The sequence below is a fragment of the Triturus cristatus genome, chromosome 11, assembly GCF_964204655.1.
Source record: "Triturus cristatus chromosome 11, aTriCri1.1, whole genome shotgun sequence".
NCBI classification, from domain to species: Eukaryota; Metazoa; Chordata; class Amphibia; order Caudata; family Salamandridae; genus Triturus; species Triturus cristatus.
Window position 1 is genome coordinate 1,132,456,257 of NC_140594.1, and position 20,045 is coordinate 1,132,476,301.

Genomic DNA, 20,045 nt, shown 5'->3' on the forward strand with positions numbered 1-20,045 from the left:
ATGCACACCGAGGGGAGTTGCAGGTGAGCTCTCTACCAGCAGCAAATGGTTTGTTAGATTACATTAGTTTAAACTGCATAATGTAAAGAATTAACCTGCCCACAGAGGGAAGTCATGCACAACCAGGGGAGTTACAGATGTGCTGCCTACAATGCAAAACTGCGTAAAGGGCTTAAATACGCTCCCTGCAGCCAACTAGAGCTATTTACATTAAGACAGGTAATTCTCTAGAAACAAGAAAGGCTTGTGCAATGAGTGACGTTCAAGGATGTGGTCCATCGACTGGAAAGAAACCCTTTGTGCAAATAAACGCAGAACCAGTGGAAACGTGCTGCTTCTCCACGCCAACTTATCTCCTGATGTTACAGCGCCCCCACCCCTTCTTCAAATGCTGACTCCAAACATAGGCAACAAGCACAGGAATTACTGGTTCATGGGCTCGTCACAGGTGCCATTCAGCAGGTGTTTTATTGCTCCCTTTGTCCTTGGGCAGATCAGTTCACAATGCCATGGGCTTTGGCTCAGGTTCAAGGCCCTGTAAATACATTAGTACCAGCTGAGGGACCAGGGCGCTGCCCTTTTATGGGCACTGGGTAAACAAGAACATGCTTCCAGTAGGACAATAAAGTCATTTTTCACATTTTGAAGTGCGGCGTCTGCTTGGTACCAGAGTGACTTGCTACTGTCTCTAGCACCCGTCCATGCCAGGGACTGCCAGTGCCAGGTTTCCAGTGCCCAACAGTGCTGGTGTCGACGAGTACCAGTATTTGTCAGTGCCATCAGTGTCTTGGGCTGTGGTACCCATGTGTGCCATTGCTGGGCTGTGGTGCCCATGTGTGCCAGTGGTGGGCTGTGGTGTCCATGTGTACCAGTGCTTACAAGTGCCAGGAACGTCCTTCGTTAATGGCGTTTAGGAATATCCGTGTCCATCCTTCTCACATTTCATTTGACTGTTCGTTCTAGCGCATATCAGTATCAAGGTCTCCAGTACACATCCGTTCCAGGGTACTTACAGTCATGACTGCCGATACTAGGTTACGTCCCAGCACCTATCGCCACCTGTGGCCTTGACAGGCAGGAACCCCAGTTCCCACCGTTTCAATGCCCATAAGAGTCCAGTAGGCATGTCATTCGCCACTGCCAGAAACCGCACAAGTAGTAGTGCCAGGATCAGCACCCCCGCTGGAGCCACAGCAGATCAAACGCGACCATGCAAGTTCTTGTCAGTACTGGGGGCACTTGGAGTCATAAGTAGCAACACTCTCAATTCCAAGATTCAAACATACCTACATCAGGAACAGAGTAATCAGTCCCCCAAATGCCCCCCCGATCCCAGGGTCCCCAGTGCTCAAATGTACCAGATTTTCCAACTATGAAAGGTACCACTATCCTCAGTGTACACTTCTACTAGGGCACATATTATCAATGTCCATGGACCCTTAATATACCAAGTGCTAACTGTACCCATTAGTGTGTTCCCCAACACTTACCTACTGGTGGGTGCCCATGGGGCCGGTGTCAGGGTAAGCTGCTCCATTAAGTGCAGCTGGCTCATTTGTATGGTTTCCAGTGTCCACACCTGGAAGTAACACACAAACATTAAGAATCCATGACCCCTCAAGCCCAGGTGTCATCAATCGTCTAGGTGCAAGTCGCTCCATAGAGCTTAGGAGTTCATGACCCCTCAAGCCCAGGTTCCATCGATGTTCTAGGTGCAAGTGGCTCCAGAGATCTTTATGGTTCATGACCCCGCCAGCCCTGGTTCCATCGATGTTCTAGGTGCACGTGGCTCCGAGGACCTTAACGGTTCATGACCCCCCACCATCTTCCAAGCCCAGGTTCCATCAATGTTCTAGGTGCAAGTGGCCCCAGAGATCTTTATGGTTCATGACCCCCCCACCCCCCCAGCTCTAGTTCCATCGATGTTCTAGATACAAGTGGTTCCGGGGACCTGAATGGTTCATGCCTCCCCCTCCCCCCACCCCCCAAGCCCAGGTTCCATCGATGTTCTAGGTGCAAGTGGCTCCGAGGACCTTAATGGTTCATGAACCCCCCCCCCCCCCCCCCAGCTCTGGTTCCATCGATGTTCTAGATACATGTGGTTCCGGGGACCTGAATGGTTCATGACTCCCCTTCCCCCCACCCCCCAAGCCCAGGTTCCATCGATGTCCTAGGTGCAAGTGGCTCCGAGGACCTTAATGGTTCATGACCCCCCCCCATCTTCCAAGCCCAGGTTCCATCGATGTCCTAGGTGGAAGTGGCCCCAGATATCTTAATGGTTCATGATGCCCCCCCCCCCCAAAGCCCAGGTTCCATCGATGTTCTAGGTGCAAGTGGCTCCGGGGACCTTAATGGTTCATGAACCCCCCAGCCCTGGTTCCATCGATGTTCTAGGTGCAAGTGGCCCCAGAGATCTTTATGGTTCATGACCCCCCCAGCCCAGGTTCCATCGATGTTCTAGATACAAGTGGTTCCGGGGACCTGAATGGTTCATGACTCGCGCCCCCCCCCCCTCAAGCCCAGGTTCCATCGATGTTCTAGGTGCAAATGGCTCCGAGGACCTTAATGGTTCATGACCCACCCCATCTTCCAAGCCCAGGTTCCATCGATGTTCTAGGTGCAGGTGGCTCAGAGGAACTTAATGGTTCATGACACACCCCCCCCCCATCTTCCAAGCCCAGGTTCCATCGATGTTCTAGGTGCAAGTGGCTCCGGGGACCTTAATGGTTCATGACCCCTCTGCCGAAGTAAGATGGGCCCATGAACTCCAGTGTGCTTTGGAGAGGCCAGCATTGGATGCTGTTTGCAAAGAGATGGGTCATCACACGCTGGTTATAAACAGAAGTACAAACCCTGCATGTTCTCCAATGGAAGCGAGCGGCATCAGGTGAGGAGGCTACAGAGGGATCTCAAAATGTGAATGACAGTGTGCAGTCACAGTGCCTTGGTAAGAAGCATTGACATCAACAAGAGGAAACATTGGATTTCCTCATTGTGCAACTCGCATACAATGCTAAGTCCAGAGGCAATGGAGGGGACCAAAGGCACACCCCCGGACCTAAGATAATATTTCACTGCATTATTCCAGCTTTAAGCCACTAACATAAGACAGGTCATGGCTGCTGAATGCGGGAGTCCAAGAACAATCAGGTTGCTACCATTGCCCCTTTATGCAACTGTACGCCACCAAGCACACAACAGCAGATGCATGTGGGAATAGATCGCTGCTACAGCAACCACATCTTTATTACCTACCAATGGTATAAAAACGTCGCCCACTTCCTTGCACACCAAACGTCCCGAGTGCATCTGCTGGCACAACTAACTGCAGTGCATTTGTGCAGTACCAATGGATTGAACGTGAGCTTCCATTTTGGATTCAGCACAAACGCCCGCTCCTGCTGAGCACTGACAAGGCGGCACACTTGCAGCTTTGAGGATGTAACTCGTTCTCCCTTCTGTGTCGGAATCCTTACCCACAGAATACCTCGGCTGAATTAAAAGAAGGAATTTTCCTTGTTCCAAGTGTCCAAGTCTTTTTAGTTCCCTGTGAGTATTATTTCTGTAGCATACTGATCAATTATATGGCCAAATCTCAATGTTGGCCATCCAATTATTTTACACAGAGTGAGCGGTAATACCAATAACAGTGTGTGTAGAGCACAGAACAACCTGTGGATACAATGACTGTGGCCCTAATTTCAGCGTGGTTCCCTTGCAAATTCTCTATGGTACTTAGTGTATTAGGATTTACTCTGTCTTTATTTTCTCTTGCGATATGTACTGCCGCATATTTCAGTAAGCACGTAATTCACAACAAAAGCAACCTAATGAATACAGAAAAAACGGAAAGACCACAGGTAATAAGGCACAAAAAAAGCAAGAGTGAAAGCCTTCCTAATGCCAAAAGTGTGCCCCTTTCTCTGATTAAACAACACTACTGCGTCACGCTTCTCACACATTTCCGAATAGCACAGGGATACCCGGAGAGAGGATGATGGGGAAAACATGCTCTGCAAGCTTCTGAATGGCGAACCCCTCGGCTACAAAGTGATCCCCGATGCTGCTCGTCCACCACAAAGGAGCTAGGGACACTCTGGGGTTTTGTGCAGATTGGCGATATACACACATAGAATGGTAGACAAAAAAGGAAATTAATGCTCTCGACTTTGTGCAGATTTTGTAAACCTAGTGAGTCACACCCAGGTTTGGTTTTAGACGGAAAACATTGATCGCATGGCAGAGAACTCACAAATGTGCCTAGTACAGACTCAGAGCAAGGTACAGAAACAAAGCAAGAGACCTGAGGTCTATCCTTATTATCTAATTAGTTCGGAAACTACAAAAACACAACCACACACATGCAAAACTTATTTGCCACTTTTGCAATATAAAGTGGGCGAAATATCCATGATAAATCCAAACATAAATAAAAGTTAATCACATTATGCAACGATGTGCAAAATAAAATACATTTAGAAAAACAGGTTAAGAGATGGTACTTCTAAGAATTATTTAAGGAATGTATATAGCAACCTAAATTGCAAAGAAGCATGATTCTTGTCCACGTGGGAAAGTACGAATCCCTTAAAGTACATTTAAAAACACAAGAAAACTCTTCCAGCCGGATTATCACGCAATACTGTATAAGTGAAATATTAACCAAGTCCAATAACAGTGCTGAAGAGGAGTTGGCGAGGATTATGAGAACTTTAAAATTCAAAAGGAAGGAAGATAGTCCAAAAGTTGGGATGCGCCCTCACCAGATAAGTGTCATTCCATCCTAAGACTTGAATGTTTAGCATTAAAATCTTAGACATCTTAGGGGATCACAGGACATGCAAAAGAGAGGCAATTCTGAGAAGCAGTTCATTCATGGTAGACACATACAAAGATACCCTCAACTGTGAGTGGCTTCTTAAGACACCACAGGAGTCCATAAAGACAGGGCTGCAGGCTGTCTATGTACTGTCTTCTGTTTCATGTTTGCTTTCTACCTGTACTTTGTTCTATTTCATCTTACTTTTCTGGTGAATCAATTGACATGGATTGGGGTGAAACATACACTTTTGACCATGCTTGGAGTTTTTTGGCGTCTTCTGGTTGGAAGGTCTACTAGCCTCATCTTACAACTGACTAAGATAATATTCCAATGCATTATGTTCCAGCTTTAAGTCACCAATATAACAGCCTACTCATCAATATAGCACACAATCGTATTTCTAGACATTTAGGGTCCTGTCAGTCTACACATCAAGGACTTCTCTGACTGGAATTTTAGTACAATTAATCCCATCGCTCTGCCTAATCAAAGAACATCGCTTAATTGCCTGACTATAAAAAAAGAATTTATTTTACTTTAGTTTAGGACTCATGGAATGTATACATGTAGCTGTAATAACCTTGGAAAATGTATTTCTGGAATATAATTTTTTGTTGAAAGAAACAATGTAATTATCAAACAATTCGCAATTAATAATGTGATTAGCAATTAAAAGATGTATTAAATATACTATTAAACAGTTTAGCTTTGAGATTGATCTGACAGTTACATGTAAATTAACATGAAATAGTTGAATTACAGTGTAGTACTAAAGTCTTGCGAGAACACGGTGATCTCTATTTACCGCTAGGCACTTGAGTAGGACAAAAATGTATAAGATTTAGGTTACAGCAAAAGAGGTCCTTTGAGTCATGAAGCAATGAACAGAAAGATGCAAGATGCAGTGAACTCTTTGAGAGACGGAGTCACAACAGAGAATGCATATGTATGATTCGTTTCACCACAACGGCGGCATCTGAAATGTGCTCCACCACAAAAGTCATTAATTAAAACTAGCTAAATGAAATGGGTTTTTAATATTTGGCTGTAAATAATACTTTGTCAGTTGCTGCAAAAAATCTGTCACACTAACCTGTGCTTTGTATCCATTACTACTCAACACCTAACCACGTCGCCATCACTCGCTTTACTTTTTATAAGGGTTTTAAGAAAAATCATGAATAAAAATATAAACCCAATTATTAGACTAAGAACTTTAGGCAGAAATATTTTTAGAAGCTGTGATGATGGCTCAGTGAGTTAAACAGTTGCTGCAGACAAAACTGTGTGAACACGTCACAAATTCAATTTCTGAAGGTGCCGTGTCAACATTTAAACATTTGAGGCGTACAAATTTAGCACCATTAGGTAAAAGTAACAACAGTTTTTTGTACACTGCAAACCTGTGGTAGCAATCACTAGATACATCTGAATATTATTCTTCTGTAGGCATCACTAACGCCTTTGTACAGTATTTGTAGCCAACAATGATCCTTCCTTGGCAAACACAAATCTTTGTTTGACCGGCTCTTCATAATGATCAAATTGTTCCTTTGTTGTGGATTCATTCAAACATGCTCAAACCCTTTAATCGTACTCATCATCTTGCAGTCCTCTAGCATGCTTCCTACACATAAGTTGTGATGTGTGTAACTAAATACGGGTTCCTGCACGCTTTAGCGTAAAAAAAGATGACTGAAAGCATGAAAGGAACCCCTACTCCCCCATAAAAAAGAAAACAAGAGAACTAAACACCTCCCTCAAAAACAAGTTCGAAGCTATGACATGGAATGTTTTTGCATTGATGCTTTGAAATTTCAAAATGATGGTTCTGTTCCCTAATAGAGATCTCACAAATACATAAAACGCTGTCATTCCTGTGTTTCTCTGGGCTGCCAGCTTCCACCCACTGACCTTCACTCTCACCAGCATGTATTGGTATGCTGCATAGGACTTTGTCCAAACATACGTCTATTGCATGTGCTAGAAGATCCTAAAAGGGATTCGGTTTGTTGTTCTTTCAGACATGGACAGACATGTTTGGATACGCCTGATTGAAAGCGGGGGCTTTGGTCTAATGGATCGAATGGCAACAAGAAAGCAAACAGGTTGGGGAGGCTTTGCAATACATATTTAGAGGGTCCCGCCCAACAGAAGCAGCTGCAGTGAAGTGTTCAGTAGTTTGGAGGTCCTGTCCCAAGAGGAAAGCTTGTGGGGACGGCCATGATGTCAAGATTCAATGAGCGCCGCATAGATCAGTGAAGAGCGGCCTAGAGGAAGCGACAGACAGAATGAACATTGGCGCCACCTCTTTGAAAGAAGGGAAGAGGACAAGGAATCTTTATATTGATGACCCCCACTTCACATCTACACCTGCACCTGCACCAGCCACACCTTAGTAAACTCCTCTAGGCAAAGAAAGGGCACAGGATATGTCTTACCAAGCTGAGATGTTTCAAGCTGCTTCCAGGGGGATTCAGGTCTCTGCTCCCTGCTTCAGCAGTCACCGACAGACCCTTCAACAACTGAGCCCTAGCCCCTAAACTGCGGGTGAATCATTGGGCTATTCAGGGGAGCCAGAGGCCCCAAACACACACCATGGCCTATGCTGATGGCACAACTCAACCCTAGCCCCTAAACCGCGGGTGAATCATTGGGCTATTCAGGGGAGCCAGAGGCCCCAAACACACACCATGGCCTATGCTGATTGCAAAACTCAACCCAAGCCCCTAAACTGTGGGTGCATCATTGGGCTATTCAAGGGAGCCAGAAGCCCCAAACACACACTATGGCCTAAGCTGATGGCACAACTCAACCCTAGCCCCTAAACTGTGGGGAATCATTGGGCTATTCAGGGGAACCAGAAGCCCCAAACACACACCATGGCCTATGCTGATGGCACAACTAAACCCCTAGCCCCTAAACTGTGGGTGAATCATTGGGCTATTCAGGAGAGCCGGAGGCCACAAACACACACCATGACCTATGCTGATGGCACAACTCAACCCTAGCCCCTCAACTGTGGGTGAATCATTGAGCAATTCAGGGGAGCCAGAGGCCACAAACAAACACCACGACCTATGCTGATGGCACAACTCAACCCTAGCCCCTAAACTGCGGGTGAATCATTGGGCTATTCAGGGAGCCAGAGTCCATAAGCACACACCATGACCTATGCTGATGGCACAACTCAACCCTAACCCCTAAACTGCGGGTGAATCATTGGGCTATTCAGGGGAGCCCGAGGCCTCAAACACACACCATGACCTATGCTGATGGCACAACTCAACCCAAGCCCCTAAACTGCGGGTGAATCATTGGGCTATTCAGGGGAGCCAGAGGCCATAAGCACACACCATGGCCTATGCTGATGGCACAACTCAACCCTAGCCCCTAAACTGCGGGTGAATAATTGGGCTATTCAGGGGAGCCAGAGGCCCCAAACACACACAATGACCTATGCTGATGGCACAACTCAACCCTAGCCCCTAAACAGTGGGGGAATCATTGGGCTATTCAGGGGAGCCAGAGTCCACAAACACACCATGGCCTATGCTGATGGCACAACTCAACCCTAGCCCCTAAACTGTGGGTAAATCATTGGGCTATTCAGGGGAGCCGGAGGCCACAAACACACACCATGACCTATGCTGATGGCACAACTCAACCCTAGCCCCTAAACTGTGGGTGAATCATTGGGCTATTCAGGGGAGCTGGAGGCCATAAACACGCACCATGGCTTATGCTGATGGCACAACTCAACCCTAGCCCCTAAACTGTGGGGAATTATTGGGCTATTCAGGGGAGCCGGAGGCCACAAACACACACCATGACCTATGCTGATGGCACAACTCAACCCTAGCCCCTAAACTGCGGGTGAATCATTGGGCTATTCAGGGGAGCCAGAGGCCACAAACACACACCATGACTTATGCTGATGGCACAACTCAACCCTAGCCCCTAAACTGCGGGTGAATCATTAGGCTATTCAGGGGAGCCAGAGGCCACAAACACACCATGACCTATGCTGATAGCACAACTAAACCCTAGCCCCTAAACTGTGGTTAAATCATTGGGCTATTCAGGGGACCCAGAGGCCCCAAACACACACCACGACCTATGTTGATGGCACAACTCAACCCTAGCCCCTAAACTGTGGGTGAATCATTGGGCTATTCAGGGAGCCAGAGGCCCCAAACACACACCATGGCCTATGCTGATAGCACAACTCAACCCAAGCCCCTAAACTGCGGGTGAATCATTGGGCTATTCAGGGGAGCCAGAGGCCTCAAACACACACCATGACCTATGCTGATGGCACAACTCAACCCAAGCCCCTAAACTGCGGGTGAATCATTGGGCTATTCAGGGGAGCCAGAGGCCATAAGCACACACCATGATCTATGCTGATGGCACAACTCAACCCTAGCCCCTAAACTGTGGGTGAATCATTGGGCTATTCAGGGAGACAGAGTCCATAAGCACACACCATGACCTATGCTGATAGCACAACTAAACCTAGGTTAGATATTTTGTTCTCGCATGGATAACTAGATAAAGAAGCCATAAACCCTAGGGCGGAAGATCAACAGGTGTCTCCTGCAGTGATGAGTAGCTGAAAGTTAGTCCAAGGTACTCAAGGATTTAAAAACTCCTCTTAGAACAGTAGCACTTCAGGGACGGGGATATACAAGAAAGGTGTGGGGGAACCATTTTCAAACGCACTTTTTAAACAGGGAGACTCCTGACAAGTGATCTAGAGGAGTGACTCACCCACACTTTCTAAGATTTACTCTAGATGAGTTAATCATGGATGCAGTCTTGTGCTTCACTCTAGAAGAGTGAAACCTGCATGCCGTCTGTGCCGTACTCTAGAAGACTGAATCAGGCATGCCGCCTGTGCCTCACTCTAAGAAGACTGAAGCAGGCATGCCGTCTGTGCTTCACTCAAGAAGATTGAATCAGGCATGCAGTCTGTGCCTCACTCTAGAAGAGTGAATCCTGCCTGCCGTCTGTGCCGCACCCAAGAAGACTGAATCAGGCATGCAGTCTGTGCCTCACTCTAGAAGAGTGAATCAGGCATGTCATCTGTGCCTCACTCTAGAAGACTGAATCAGGCATGCCGTCTGTGCCTCACTCTAGAAGATTGAATCAGGCATGCAGTCTGTGTCTCACTCTAGAAGAGTGATTCCTGCATGCCGTCTGTGCTTCACTCTAGAAGAGTGAATCAGGGATGCCGTCTGTGCCTCACTCTAGATGAGTGGAATGGGCATGCCAATGATGCCTCACTCTAGATGAAGGAATCTGGCATGCCGTTGATGCCTCACTGTAGATGAGGGAATCAGGCATGTTGTTGATGCCTCACTGCAGAGGAGGGAATCAGGCATGCCGTTGATGCCTCACTGCAGATGAGGGAATCAGGCATGCTTATGATGCCTCACTAGAGATAAGGGAATCAGGCATGCCGATGCTGTCTCACTGTAGATGAGGGAATCAGGCATGTCATTGATGCCTCACTCTAGATGAAGGATTCAGGCATGCCGTTAATGCCTCACTGTAGATGAGGGAATTAGGCATGTTGTCGATGCCTCACTGCAGATGAGGGAATCAGGCATGCTTATGATGCCGCACTGTAGATAAGGGAATCAGGCATGCCGTTGATGCGTCACTGCAGATGAGGGAATCAGCAATGTCATTGATGCCTCACTGTAGATGAGGGAATCATGTATGTCAATGATGCCTCACTATAGATGAGGGAATTAGGCATGCCTATGATGCCTCTCTGTAGATGAGGGAATCAGACATGCCTATGATGCCTCACTGTAGATGAGGGAATCAGGTATGTAAATGGTGCCTCGCTGTAGATAAGGGAATCAGGCATGTCGTTGAAGCATCACTGTAGGTGAGGGAATCAGGCATGTCGATGCCTCGCTGTAGGTGAAGGAATCAGACATGCCATTGATGCCTCGCTGTAGATAAGGGAATCAGGAATGCTGTTGATGCCTCACTGTAGATAAAGTAATCAGGTATGGCTTTGATGCCTCGCTGTAGATGAGGGAATCAGGCATGCTGTTGATGCCTCGCTGTAGAGGAGGGAATCGGGCATGCTTATGATGCCTTACTGCAGATGAGGGAATCAGGCATGCCTATGATGCCGCACTGCAGATGAGGGAACCAGGTGTGTCGTTGATGCCTCGCTGCAGATGAGGGAATCAGGCATGCTGTTGATCCCTCACTGCAGATGAGGGAATCAGGCATGCTGTTAATACCTCACTGCAGATGAGGGAATCAGGAATGCTGTTGATGCCTCACTCTAGATGAGGGAATCAGGCATGCTGCTGATGCCTCACTGCAGATGAGGGAATCAGGCATGCTGCCAATGCCTCACTTTAGATGAGGGAATCAGGCATGCTGTTGATGTCTCACTGTAGATGAAGGAATCACAGATGCCAATGATGCCTCACTGCAGATGAATGAATTAGGCATGTCATTGATGCCTCACTCTAGATGAGTGGAATAGGCATGTCGTTGATGCCTCATTGCAGAGGAGGGAATCAGCAATGCTGTTGATGCCTCACTGTGGATGAGGAAATCAGGCATGCTGTTGATGCCTCACTCTAGATGAGGGAATCAGGCATGCTGTTGATGTCTCACTGTAGATGAGGGAATCAGGCATGTCGTTGATGCCTCACTCTAGATGCATGGTATAGGCATGTCGTTGATGCCTCACTGAAGATTAGGGAATCAAGCATGCCGATGATGCCTCACTGTAGATGAGGGAATCAGACAAGCTGTGTTGAGTCTCACTCTTCTACTAGACCCCAGTTCGGTTTCCTTACCTCAGGCTGAGCTTCTGTAGGGCACCCAGGACATTCTCCCTTGTAACTGAGTCCTTGTCTTCTGCCTTCAGTGTTTCTTCCAGGGCCCTAATGAGCCGTGGGTTCTGCGACAGGTACAGGCGGCCTGATGCCAAAAGAAGACAGAAAGAGTTAAGATGACAAATGTTGATGCTTTCAAAGACCTGCAATTCTTCAAGCTACATCGCGCCTACTTCACCCCAGCCCAAAGTAATCCCTTCTTCCTGCAAGCAAATGCCCATTGCCCTCGCTGTCAGGCTTCAGGCGCTAGCCTAGAGCACATGATATGGTCCTGCCAAGCTCTGCACTACTTCTGGAAAAAAGTGCACGAAACATTGCGACAAGTCATACAGCGCACTGATATCCACAAATAGAAGGCGTGTTCACTCGGCATCTTCAGGCAGCATAAGTGTGCATGCGCTTCGCCTCCCTGTCACTTCTCCTCGCCAAATGTACTCTAACCCTGCACTGATGTTCCTCAGTGACCCCTTCTCTAGATGCCTGGCACGGCGCAGTTCGCTACAAGGAGGTCCGGGGTCACCGCAACCAACCCATTTCCACCAATTGGGCCACCCTTCTCTCAGAGTTTCTGCTCCACACTAGAAATTATACCTCCCCCCGTAGTGGCTGCCGCGCATTAAGCGTGTCTGGCAGTACCTGCTGTTCCCCCACTCCACTCCGCTTTGCTCATCTACATCTTATACAACCCCATTCACACTGTCTGGGCCAGCCCTCATGCCAAATGCATTAGCGTTCCATGCCGTTTCTTCGCAAGATACCGCCACACCCCATCCCTCCCCCTCTTTCAAAAGTTATATATCTCCTCTTGTTGTGTACACTTGACAATCTCTCCTGCAAATACGCAAACATGAGTAATGAACCGTGTGATCCTTACTGTGCTCACCGGATGAATCTCTTAGCTTTACTCCTTCAAGCATATGAATTAAGCTCTTACTGGATTCAATTGTTGACTTTATGGTTTTGATTGTCTAAAAAACCAATAAAGGTTTAAAAAAAACACAACAATAAAAATAGGATGACAAATGTTTTCCAGAAAGCTGCCTTGTAAGAGTCATTTCTCAGCAGAGGCTACTCAGTGTGCCAGGAACACCAGACCGTGACATTAGTAGGGCTCTGACCACAAGAACATAAAATGCGATTCAGGGAATACCTGAATCAATCATACCAACTGGCACTGCCCCAGTTCACTGCTCTCAGTTCACTGTGCTATTAAAAGGAGGGGCTCAACCATATGCAAGTAGGTCTTCATCTTAACACGATAGATGTCATCATGCCCGAATTACTTGGCCATGCCCTCCCCAGCTCAACCACTACAGATGGGTCCCATTACGGTGGATCTCGACCCACATGGCACACCAGGCTACACAGCCAATGGGTCCCGTGAGGTGCATCTCGAGTCCACATGGCACACTGGGTTCTGCGGGCCATGGGTCCCATGAGGTGGATCTCGAGTCCACATGGCACACCGGGCTCTGCGGGCCATGGGTCCCGTGAGGTGGATCTCGAGTCCACATGGCACACTGGGCTCTGCGGGCCATGGGTCCCGTGAGGTGCATCTCGAGTCCATGGTACACCGGGCTCACCGGGCCATGGGTCCCATGAGGTGGATCTCGAGTCCACATGGCACACTGGGCTCTGTGGGCCACGCCTTGAGATACCCAGGTCACCTTGGGTATCATTGGAGAAAGATGTACCATGTTGCACTACACCAGATGTTTAATTTAAAAAGAACAGCAAAACAAACGCCTTGGAAAAGTAGAATGCAGGAAAACACAAGCACCTTACCCCACACTTCTTCGAATAACTAGTTTACAAGTCTATCATGAGATGCCAATTAGATTTGTAGCTCTCCCAGGTGGAAAGTTCTGAAAATCACAGATTGTCTTGTAGACAGTTAATCGTTTTTACTGTAACAGAGCTATAAAGACGTCTGGGTCTGCAAGCAATTTTGTGAGGTTTCATTTCAAATTGTAGCTATGTATGAAAGTGCCGCTAGTCCCAGATAAGACACTGTACACTGAGAATGAGTCACCAGACAACAAACACCAGTTTGTTTCATCTGTGGTGTTTGTTCCTGATGAGCTGGGACGAAACCTGGCCGAAGAGGAGAGGAAACAAAGACCCACAGTGGATCAACACCAGGACCAGTGGCTTGGGTCATAGAGACACCTGTTATTTACAGAGCTTTGACACAAGGACACTCTTGTGTAAAGACATGCTTTGATCTGTGCCTTCAGTTGGGACTATGCCAGCTCTCTGATATGACCGGATGAACTCCTGCCAGTCTGAGGAGCATCCCTACCAACGTGAATGTTTTAGTTGTTTAAGCTGCAAAATCCAACAACTTTGTTTTCAAATCTGAAAAGACAGGACTCCAATGGGCTCCACCTTGGAGAGCTCTTGGTTTTCCATGCCTAAGCTGCTCAAAGTACTGTCCCATTACAAGGGACCATGGCTCCAGGGAGGCATTACTGTTATCAACCCTCCCCAAAAATATGAAATAGAGTTGATGAGATGCAGATATTGAATTTATACTATGCAGTGGTTGCATCGGTCTATCCAAAAACTACTTACGATAAAAACTGAGGAAATCTCTTTTACTAATTATAGACAATACATTGGTGTACAGATGCATAATTAAGGCAGGGACAGAAAATGACTAACCTATGCATCTGCCCAGAGATTATAAGGAATCTTTTTCTGACGCAGTTCAGCGAGTTGCTTACCTTCGGTAACGTTCTTTCTGGTGGTTACTCTACCGAATGGCAGATTCTGCACCTTTAGATTATCCTGGGCCCAGACTGGATTACAAGAATTCTTCTACAAGTGCTCCCAGACACTGGCAGGTGGCACAGTGTGAGTCCACAGTGACTCCATACCACCCAAGAGGGGAAGGAGCAGAGTGGGATATATTCCACTTCACGCTGGCGCAAGTTTCTTATATTTTATTTCTTCCACGCCCTTGGATACGGAGAACAGAGCGAACTGAGCCACCGTGCTGATCTCCTAACTTGGACCCTTTTAGATGTTAAAGAGGCCACTCCAAAGAACAGGGTGGTGGGAGGGCTGTATGGAATCTGTAGTTAGACATATTATCTGCTAGAAGCAGCCATATCGAAGGTAAGTCCGTGTTCTTCTGATGGATACCTCTAACTGTAGATTTATCACCTGTAAAGTAGATATCACAGTAGTATCTCCCAAAGGCGGAGGGTCTGTAAGTGGACTCAGAACTAAAAGCACTGCAGAACCAGGCAAGTGAACTGGCCTTCCCAGCGGGCCAGAGTGTCAGGCCTTTGTGCATCGACTCCCACGTCGAATCCTGGCAGATGTCTAGAGCAGGTACTCCTCGCACCAAAGACACTGTGGTGGGCTTGGCCCTGTGGATTGGGCCCACAGATCTTCAGTAGGCTGCTTCTTGGTAAGTACATAACAGATTTTGATGGAGAGGGCTGTCCACTTTGTTTGTGCCCTCTTCTGCAAAGCCTTTCATTACACCAGAAAATCCCAGAAATAGATGATCACCTACACCATAGCTCTTTATGCAGCAGATGAAAACGTTTAACACTCTCTAAGGGTCATGGTGATGAAATATCTCTCTCTCTTCTGAGGGGTGAGTTGGGGCACAAAACAATTAACAGTGGCAGAGGGTTCAATCGACCAAGGTAGAAAGGAGGGCCGATCTTTGGAACGAAGGCGGACCGGGTCGTCAGTACTAATTTCTCAAGAAGGGAAGTGGTGTATGGCTATTGGACTGAAAGCGCCTGCAGTTCACTCACATGGCATGGTGACATAACTGCAATGAGGAAGAGAGTCTTCTGTATTTGAAGTCTTAAGGAACAGCTGTGCCTAGATTCGAAGGTCGTGCACAAGAAAAATGTCTAGGAACAAGTTCAGAGCCCATTGAGACATAACAAATGGTTTGGTGGGAAACATGCGAGTCAAACATTCCATGAAACAAATCACAACCGCTGGCTTAAATATAGACGGCTGGTCAGGTAAACACAGGAAGGCCCAAAGGGCAGGCAAATAACCTTTCACTGTTCCTTTGCTGGCTAAGGAAAGAGCATGGATAGTAATGGGTTGGTGGGTCAGGCACCACACCAGGCAACAAATATGCCCCAGAGCGGAGCATAGATCAACTTTGGGGAAAGCCGCCTGACCACAAGGATGACATCAACCACCTCAGCCAGCAAGTCAAAGGATTGGAGGTGTAGGTTTTGGAGACTCAGATGCTGCACCCTGCCTGGAGGTGCTCCCAAAGTGGAACTTGATCGAAGGATAAATGCTCAATGAGCTCTGGCTACCACATCCTCTTGGCCCAGTCAGAGGAAGAGAAAGACGTGGGCCCTATCTATCTAGATCTTCCTCCAATCTCAAGGCAGGAGAGTTATCAGGGCACGTTTGTGCAGGAGTCTTCCCTTCAATTGCATCCGGAATGCATTTCCAAATGTATGCTTTAAAGGAAAAGCCAATAAGCTGAATTGCTAGCATTGTGTGATCTCGACTGAGGTACATAGATCTAGCCAGGGCACTTGGACAAAGAGATCCGGCGCCACCTCAAGATGAAGACAGCACTCTTGGTCCACCAGACTACACCTGCTAAGGTTGTCCTCTCTGGTATTCAAGGACCCCGCTCAGTGGTTGGTGAACAGGAAGAAACTTTGTTGGTCCATCCACCTACAGAGGGGCAGCGCGTCTTGATACAGGCTCAATGATCCAACTGCCTCTGATTGTTGTAGTACCATATGGTGGTCGTGTTGTCTAAGACGACCTGCAGCAGCATCCCTTTAATGGATGGCCGGAAGGAGTGTAGAACCAGATGGATTACTCAAAGCACCAAAAGATCGATATAGAGTTGGCTCTCCACCAGAGTGCTCTCATCTCCACCTGTTCAAGATACCTACCCTCAACCCAGCTGGGGCACATCTGTCATCACCATGGACCCTGGGTTGGGGAAGGGGAGTGGGCTACCGCAGTCAGGCCCCAGTGTAGGTCCTTCGCTGCCTGCCTTGACATCTGAATGGAGTCAGCGAGGCATCCATGATGCTGGGCCCACTGGGATCTCAGGTTCCATTGCAGGGCAAGTATGCACACAATCGGGATGAGGATGCACAAGGTCAGGAGACCAAGGGGCATATGTATCAAACGATTTTGTATTCGCAAACGCTGCGAATCGCAAAAAACAGTGTTTGCAAATACAAAATCGCAAAATGAGATGTATGAGGCATTTCAGCAGCGCATTCTTAAGGAATGGCTAATTTTACGATTTCTTAAGTTTGCGTAAGCATTTAAGAAATCGCAAATTGCGATTCCTTAAATGCTACGTAACACGCACCCAAGTTGAGCGATTTCTTAAGGAGAAATCGCAAATTACCACCAACTTCAAGTTGGTGGTAATTTGTGATTTCTTTGAAAAATGCACTTTGTGGCATTTTTCAAAGTGCCATGTGGCGCACATACATGCCCTTAGGGCATGTATGTGCGCCATATGCGCACACATGCTGATTTCAGGGGTGCATCAGGGTGTCATCATGACACCCTTGCACCTTTGAAAATATTCTCAATTTGCGATTAGCAAATAATGATTCGCAAATTGAGAAAGAATTCCCATTCATTGCTAGGGGCCTCCTGGCCCATAGGAATGAATGGGAAGGTATTCCTTAATTGCGATTTCGCAATTTGCTAATCGCAATTAAGGAATTTTAAGAAATCGCAAAATTTCTACGAATTTTTAGATACATCCCGTTTTGCAATTCTCAAATAGCGATTCTCAAAAAATCGCTATTTGAGAATCGCAAATGGAGATGTTGATACATATGCCCACAAGTAACGCCCAGGATCGTCCTGAAACATCAGGATCATACCATAAATGTCCTAGACTCACAGAGGTAGAGGAAAGGCTTTGACATCACGTGTTTAAAAGTGCCCCAATGAATGTAACTCCCAACATGGGGCTCATGTGGGACTTTGGCTCATTGATGTTATTAAATGACAATGTATCCTCTGGTGGACTATATATTATTCACTATTCACATTCATACAGGTCACTAGTATCGCTCACTACAAAAATAACACAAAATGGAAAAATATCGTTCTCTGCTCCAAATAATGTGCCAACACGCACATGTGGTAACAGAATTTTTACAAAACGGTTGATTAACAACAATAAAAACAGTTCATAATAAGGAAGATTCAAATGTCACAGAGAATCATATATATTTCACATCTCTACACAAATAGTACTAGTATCCTGCAACACTTGTATACACATAAGACTCAATCTTGCAAAAGAAAATAAAACACATGGAAAAAGGAAAAAAAAGAGAGCATTAAAAAACAATACACTTTGTCATCACTACAGCACATCTGTGTAATAATAGCGTTAAGGCTGGAACTCGATATGTTGAAATATATTTGATATCTTTTGTGCGAAACCGCAGCACAGATCAGGTGTCCAAGCGTCGACGCGTTTCGATGGTATCATCCTGGTTAAACCATCTCTCTCAAGACAGTAATATTAACTCCCGAGTTGCATATGTAAGGACAATCAATATAATATACCTTCCAGATATTGTTTTCTTAATGGCGAGATTACAAACGCACATTTGCTGGGGGGATTCACTGGTTCGCAGTATCACAGGCATCCCTCAAATGGCTCGTTCAGAAAACCAATCTTCCAAGTTACAGTTCACAGCTTACACAACAGCCGATGCTTCCTTCATAGTGCACTGAGAGGCACCGCCACAGATGCCCCGGTGGGGCTCTTATAGAAATGACATACTGCACTGAGGGCACCGCCACAGATGCCCCGGTGGGGCTCTTATAGAAATGACATACTGCACTGAGAGGCACCGCCACAGATGCCCCGGTGGGGCTCTTATAGAAATGACATACTGCACTGAGGGCACCGCCACAGATGCCCCGGTGGGGCTCTTATAGAAATGACATACTGCACTGAGGGCACCGCCACAGGTGCCCCGGTGGGGCTCTTATAGAAATGACATACTGCACTGAGGGCACCGCCACAGATGCCCCGGTGGGGCTCTTATAGAAATGACATACTGCACTGAGGGCACCCCCACAGGTGCCCCGGTGGGGCTCTTATAGAAATGACATACTGCACTGAGAGGCACCGCCACAGATGCCCCGGTGAGGCTCTAATAGAAATGACATACTGCACTGAGGGCACCGCCACAGATGCCCCGGTGGGGCTCTTATAGAAATTACATACTGCACTGAGAGGCACTGCCACAGATGCCCCGGTGGGGCTCTTATAGAAATGACATACTGCACTGAGGGCACCGCCACAGCTGCCCCGGTGGGGCTCTTATAGAAATGACATACTGCACTGAGGGCACCGCCACAGCTGCCCCGGTGGGGCTCTTATAGAAATGACATACTGCACTGAGGGACACCGCCACAGATGAACCGGTGGGGCTCTTATAGAAATGACATACTGCACTGAGGGCACCGCCACAGCTGCCCCGGTGGGGCTCTTATAGAAATGACATACTGCACTGAGGGACACCGCCACAGATGCCCCGGTGGGGCTCTTATAGAAATGACATACTGCACTGAGGGGCACAGCCACAGATGCCCCAGTGGGGCTCTTATAGAAATGACATACTGCACTGAGGGCACCGCCACAGCTGCCCCGGTGGGGCTCTTATAGAAATGACATACTGCACTGAGGGCACCGCCACAGCTGCCCCGGTGCGGCTCTTATAGAAATGACATACTGCACTGAGGGGCACCGCCACACATGCCTCGGTGGGGCTCTTATAGAAATGACATACTGCACTGAGGGCACCGCCACAGATGCCCCGGTGGGGCTCTTATAGAAATGACATACTGCACTGAGAGGCACCGCCACAGATGCCCCGGTGGGGCTCTTATAGAAATGACATACTGCACTGAGGGCACCGCCACAGCTGCCCCGGTGGGGCTCTTATAGAAATGACATATTGCACTGAGGGCACCGCCACAGCTGCCCCGGTGGGGCTCTTATAGAAATGACATACTGCACTGAGGGACACCGCCACAGATGCACCGGTGGGGCTCTTATAGAAATGACATACTGCACTGAGGGCACCGCCACAGCTGCCCCGGTGGGGCTCTTATAGAAATGACATACTGCACTGAGGGACACCGCCACAGATGCCCCGGTGGGGCTCTTATAGAAATGACATACTGCACTGAGGGGCACCGCCACAGATGCCCCGGTGGGGCTCTTATAGAAATGACATACTGCACTGAGGGCACCGCCACAGATGCCCCGGTGGGGCTCTTATAGAAATGACATACTGCACTGAGAGGCACCGCCACAGATGCCCCGGTGGGGCTCT

The 20,045-nt window shown here is 47.6% G+C and overlaps 1 protein-coding gene across 2 annotated transcripts in view; it reads right to left on the bottom strand.

Annotated features, from left to right (window-relative positions):
• ARMC9 (armadillo repeat containing 9) overlaps positions 1 to 20,045 on the bottom strand; it is a 542,713-nt gene that overhangs the window by 247,336 nt on the left and 275,332 nt on the right. For both annotated transcript variants that reach the window (XM_085635734.1, XM_085635735.1), the window contains exon 14: positions 11,662 to 11,785. In XM_085635734.1, the coding sequence (XP_085491860.1) occupies positions 11,662 to 11,785 (124 nt within the window). The remainder of the gene's footprint in view (positions 1 to 11,661; positions 11,786 to 20,045) is intronic.